The 6,000-nt window shown below is 40.0% G+C and overlaps 1 protein-coding gene across 3 annotated transcripts in view; it reads right to left on the bottom strand.

Moving 5' to 3' along the window:
• Positions 1 to 1,293: 1,293 nt before the first annotated feature.
• Positions 1,294 to 6,000, bottom strand: part of cnga3a (cyclic nucleotide gated channel subunit alpha 3a) — a 50,969-nt gene continuing 46,262 nt past the window's right edge. For all 3 annotated transcript variants that reach the window (XM_059646781.1, XM_048532882.2, XM_059646780.1), the window contains one exon: positions 1,294 to 5,339. In XM_059646781.1, the coding sequence (XP_059502764.1) occupies positions 3,934 to 5,339 (1,406 nt within the window). In that variant the 3' untranslated portion in view covers positions 1,294 to 3,933. The remainder of the gene's footprint in view (positions 5,340 to 6,000) is intronic.

Genomic DNA, 6,000 nt, shown 5'->3' with positions numbered 1-6,000 from the left:
GCGCAGAAATAAGCATGTCTGGCCACGAGGGTGGAAGTGCGGAGGGGGAGCTGTTCTTTCTCATTTGCCCCCAAAGGGTTCCTGTGCTGATATGTAGATATTTACTAATCAGTCTGCTCAGATGTATTATCACACACCTTCTGTAGAAGATCGAACTTGAAACCAGGCCACTTGGTCCAGACATTAGCAGGAACTGCAGATGCTGGAGAATCTTGAGATAACAAGGTGCAGAGCTGGATGAACGCAGCAGGCCAAGGAAAAGATTTTCTGAAGAAGGGTCTAGGCCCAATACGTCAGCTTTCCTGCTCCTCTGATGCTGCCTGGTCTGCTGTGTTCATCCAGCTCTACACTTTGTTATTTGAGTTAAGAGAAATCTTGTTTTCAAATCTGCAAAATCTTCCATGAAGAGCTGAAGCAAGTACCTCAGTCATTGATAGCAGGAACTGCAGATGCTGGAGGACTTAGAAGAAGCTTCGCAGTGGGGTTAAAATTGTATCAGAGATAATTAGGAACTGCAGATGCTGGAGATTCTGATGAAGGGTCTACGCCTGAAACGCCTGGTTTCCTGCTCCTAAGATGCTGCTTGGCCTACTGTGTTCATCCAGCTCGATACCTTGTTACCTCAGTCATTGAAGTGGCTCCTGAGCAGATCAATGATTTGGCAGGAGGAATAATTCCCCTGTCTTTACAGTGAACCTCAAGGAGGATTAATTATCCTTAAAACTGGCTTCTTGCAGTTTATAATCATTACTAAGAAGTCCTCTGTAATCCTTTTAATGACCTGGGTGGTAGGAGAGTTCTGCATTGTGGAAAAAGAAATTAATGACTTATTTAATCCTTCCAAATGGGTTTTTCACACATTAGTGCTCCTTTTAATACCAACCAGTCTCTGTCACTTAACTGACATCACATTGCGTGATTATCACTCAGCCTAGTTGCAGACTCCACGGCTGCAACAAATAGAATAACATAGCTGGAAATATACAGACCCCGCCAACATCAGTAACAGAAAAGGACAATTTAATAGTTGGAGTAAGTACCCTCCATCGGATTTCTAGTTAACTTTAGCATTATTTTTGTTTAAGTTCCAATTGTAATTTGTCCTTCTGAACAGGATGTAATATAGCGGCCCTTCGTGCCTGATCGAAGAGTCTAGAAAAAGGAGAGAAGTTCCAGTGTGTGGTTCTTTATCTTTCCTTCTTTAATAGGAGACATAAGCAAGATAAGACTGAAATATTGAGAACCAGTTTGGACACCATTCCATTATAATCAAGAAGTCCAATGTTTAACACTGAACATCTTCACTATTTGCAGAGCCATCCATCATCTATTGAGTCTTAGTTACGCAGCATTACAAACAGGCTACACCCGACAGAGACATGTTCACACTTGCCAAATTATTTTGGTAGTACAGTAAATACACCACATCATTAAACAGCAATAAATATGAGCAGACATCTTAATCTAACTTTAAATTAATTATTCTTTGTACCAATTATAGGTGCATAAATCATCTGTAGATAGTGCTTCTGAAAAGAACTGGGAAAGGGCTGTACCTAAGTTTGATATTTAAGTGAGTGTTTATTGTTCAAATACTCAGAAATATAGGTTGTAATCAACATTCTCACTCAAAACTGCCATTATTTTTTCCATCTGTTGACTGACATTCTATATATTCCCAAGAGTTCCTGCTTGGGTAGCTTTGGGACATTTAAAGGCACTATGTAAATTGCTGAGTTTCTTCCAGAACTTCCAGCATTTCTAGATTCTTGCTCAACCTCAGGAACCCTCTTATTGAACTTCAGTGTGTTCCCAATAATTGGAGTGGAGAATTGAATAATAGTCACTTGCCAGAAGAAAGGCGGCAAAATGATATATTAAATTGTGATAAGTTTGATGCAAAATTTACTCTGATAATGCAAAAAATGTCTGACAACATGTTTCCATCCAAACAAAAATTGACAACAGGTTGCAAGACTTAATTTAGGACTTGACTTATTTTGGATTTGACTTAATTTAGGATTACATTTCCAACAGACATAAACAAGACCTGTTTTTCCCTTTTTTTAAAAAAAAGTCACCTTTTGGAGATGAGAAGAACTACCAGTCTTGGATTGCAACAACTTGATTACCAATGTACAGGAAGATTAGATAAAATAGTCAGGTTGAGCCTATTTTGCTCAATACACTTTTTTTGGTGAACCCTAATCTGGATAAGTGGATTGGTAAGGTACATATCTGCAGTCCATTTTATTTTTCCAAAGTACAGGAGAGAGGTTAACTTGCCCAGATAGTTCATCTTGCAATTAAACTGGATAATCTGCCAAAGCTACCATCTGAAAGTTTCCAATGCATTAGCCTCGTTGTCTATTCCCAGTGATGAATCTGCAGTCACCAAATTTTATTTAGTCACATTTGGAAAATTAGTTGGATGAAAACATTTTTTCATGAACTTGATATTTTAATGTTACCACGAGGCACTTTTCGGAAAAGAGTAATGCTAACAGCTGTTCCGCATGGTATCAACTTCAAGAGTTAGTATGGTTTTTTACAAAGTTACCATTGACGATCACATACATCAAGGTGGGGACGGGGGAGTTGGGATGGTCATTAAATGGTATCAATAAGTAAGCAGCTTTTTTTTGTTTAAATTTCAAGTCTGACTGTGCTTAACATTCATGCATAAAAGTTTTGGTGAGATGGAATTTAGTGCCCTTCCTCAAGATGAGTTTGGAAAATGAGAGGGCAGTTCATCATGTTGGGGAGGTGGGTGGTATGAGGCAAAAGAGGGGGACAACGCTGTTTTTTTTTGCTCCTGCAACAATTGTGTCTGGACAGAATGATTGGTGGATGGCACTGAAGGGTGTCATTCTGCTATTGCTGGTATTGTTTTGAGGGGGTTGAGAGCAGTTGCTAATGTCTGAAAAACAAACCCTGTCACATTTACTGTGGGGTCCTGGGGAGGCTCCTTCATTGACGACACTGTTTGAGACATTCACCCTCGCTGTTGATCCCTGTCTTCCAATGTCCTGTGCTCTCCCACCCCACCCTCACCACTCCAATTCTGCCCTGACTTAGCTGTGACCTGGATTCTAGCTTGGGTACATTGCCAGCAGTTGCCCAATGGCACTGCTTGCAATGGACAACTGGCAGCCTCTGACTGTCCAGCGCCCCTTACAACCCTCAACCCAGCAAGACCTGTCATGAGCCACTTACCATGCCTCCACCCTGGTATATAGTGGAATAATAATCTGGAATTAGGAGTTTAAAGATGACCATGAAACCGTTGCTGATTGTCAAGGGAAAGACCCATCTGGTTCACTAATGTTCTTTAGGGGAGGAAATCTGCCTTCTTTAACTGATTTGGCCTACGTATGACTCCAGAAATGTGGTTAATTCTTAACTGCCCTCTGGGCGCTTAGGGTTGAACAATAAATACTGGGCCAACTGGTGACGCCCATATTCCAAGGATGAATTTTTAAAAAATCTTCTTCCCTGTTAAGAAGAGAGAATGTCTGGCTTTATTCAGCAAAGTGAGGGCCCTAGTGCATATATTGCATAACTTTTATGCAGTATGTATCTAATATAATCATAAACAATAAAAATGTCAAAACATTCAAATTTTGACAGCACAAGATGTTATAACAAGAACTTTGTGTTTCCAAGCTCTTTACTACTTGTCAAACGTATTGAATTCAACTCCCCAATCCGACTGACACTTTTTTTAAAAAAACGACTGAAAATCATTTGGTACTAAATTAATCATCATTTGTTGTTAAAGTTTAGTGGCAGATCCACATAAAATGCTAACAGATTCGTCAAGAATTATAATGTATAAACTAAACTTATACTGAATTTACAAAAATAATTTTTTTTCTCATCCGGTGTATCAAAATAGTAAGAAAACAGTTCAGTAATCGCCATTTATTCTTGTCACTGTTTTCCTAGTTCTATGTCAGTTGAACTGTCCAGGCCATCAGATAAGTAGCCACTGCCATAGATTTTTACTGTTTTCTCTACTCTTGTCAGCCTTTGTTTCAGCTTCATTTGACTGGAATTGTACTCTGCCATGAGCCTAGCAAACTTGGTCTGCAAGCAATCCAGTGAAGACTCCATTCTCTCCACCTTCTCTTCCAGGTCTTTTGGATCTGCACCCTCTTTTGCTGCCTCTTCATCTATTAAATTATCCTTCATCAGAATCTGACGTCCCTTCTCTTCCAGAATCTTTTTGGCATCTGGATACTCAGTCAGGGCTTCCATCAGGTCAGCTTTGGACAAGCAAAACAGGTCAGAGTAGCCTATGCTTCTTATGTTGGCGGTCCGCCTGTTGCCTGCCTTACTGCCCTTTATATTCAAGATGCTGATCTCCCCAAAGTAACTGCCATCGCTCAGGACTACGAACTGTGTTACCCCATCATCGGCTACAACTGCCAGTTTGCCTTCTTTGATGATGTACATCTCCCTGCCAATGTCGCCCTTTCGGCAGATGTAGTCCCCAGGGCTATACACTTGAGGCTGCAGCTTAAGCACCAACTCGATCAAAAGACCAGCTTCACAATCTGAAAATATCCGGACTTTCTTCAGCGTGTCCAAGTGGACGTTGATCGCGATTTCGGCCTTTAGTTTGTCGGGTAGGTTTTTGAGGACTTCCTTCTCGTCCACGCTCTTCTTGTTGATCCATAGGTAATCAAACCACTTGATGATCCTAGCCTCGAGATCTTTGCTCACTTTACGGAACTGCATGTACTGTTTGATGGAGTCAATTTTGGATTGGAACTCTGCTCGAGACGCATTCATGTTTGAGATCATGGCGCCCACATTACCAACAATAGTGGCAAAGATGAGAACTCCGACCAGGAAGTCAATGACCACAAATAGATACTCCTCATCTTTGACAGGAGGAGGTGTCTCTCCAATGGTAGTTAAGGTCAAAGTGGACCAGTAAAGGCAGTAGATGTATTTCCTGCTAAGTCGCCCATATTCAGGATGGGATATGTTTGGATAGACCCAGGTATCAATACCAAATCCAATCGATTTTGAAATCGCATAATAAATGCAACCGTTCCAGTGAATGATGATGAGAATGTACAAAACAAGATTTCCAATTCGAAACATGTTAGGGTAGTTTGTCCTGGTTTCTGTGCGATCAAAATATTCAAACATTCGGCTAAAACGGAAGAGACGATTAAATCTCACCTCTGGGTAGTTAAACCCCAACCAAATATAGGCTAAGTCTGTTGGTAAAAGAGAGAGCATGTCGAGCTTAAACTGAGCCATCCTCATGTAATTCTCTCTCAGTTTCTTTGTATCCTTAACCAGCAATCCTTGTTCAAGAAAACCTGAATAGAGAAGTATGAAGTTACTGGGTTGTGCAATGAGCAAAAACATAGGTTTCAAACAAGCAGGGCTAGAGGGTTTCTAATATTTTCAATAATGTCTGCTCTACAAACAGTTAATTATTGTTACTGTATTTGAACAAAACAAATTCTGTGCAATTTTTGTTTAAATAGGAACAAGTTGTTCTTGTGTGTGCCTACAGTAACCCATCTAGACTATGCTGAGAAGTTTTGGCTGTGACAAAGTTTTTAAATGAGTTCCTCTGAAATGGAACCAGAAGTATTGCTGAGAAAATAAATTGATTGGTGCCTTTTCAATGTTAGCAATGAAAGTATAATGTATCATAAATTCTGACTATATGATTGAAGAAACTTTTTGCATGTTGGTTTTTGCATTGAGTAGCATTTTTGCATTTCAACTAGAAAATTGTGGGTTCATCCCTTACTCCAGCATATTGTGTAAGTTTCTGAACATGGGAACGTAGGAACAAGGGCAGGTCATTGAGCTCTCAAACTTGTTCAAACATTAGATCATGGCTGAGTATGACATGATTATTTGTTTCTCTCACCCTGACAAAACTGTATTTACCAGCCTTATATTTGCTGAGAATGTGCGCATCTAGTAAATTTGAGATTGGTTTTCGACTCCAGCCAAGTTAGCAAT

Source organism: Stegostoma tigrinum, chromosome 6, assembly GCF_030684315.1.
Source record: "Stegostoma tigrinum isolate sSteTig4 chromosome 6, sSteTig4.hap1, whole genome shotgun sequence".
In the NCBI taxonomy this organism is placed as follows: Eukaryota; Metazoa; Chordata; class Chondrichthyes; order Orectolobiformes; family Stegostomatidae; genus Stegostoma; species Stegostoma tigrinum.
This window is presented reverse-complemented; position numbering and strand designations above follow the sequence as displayed.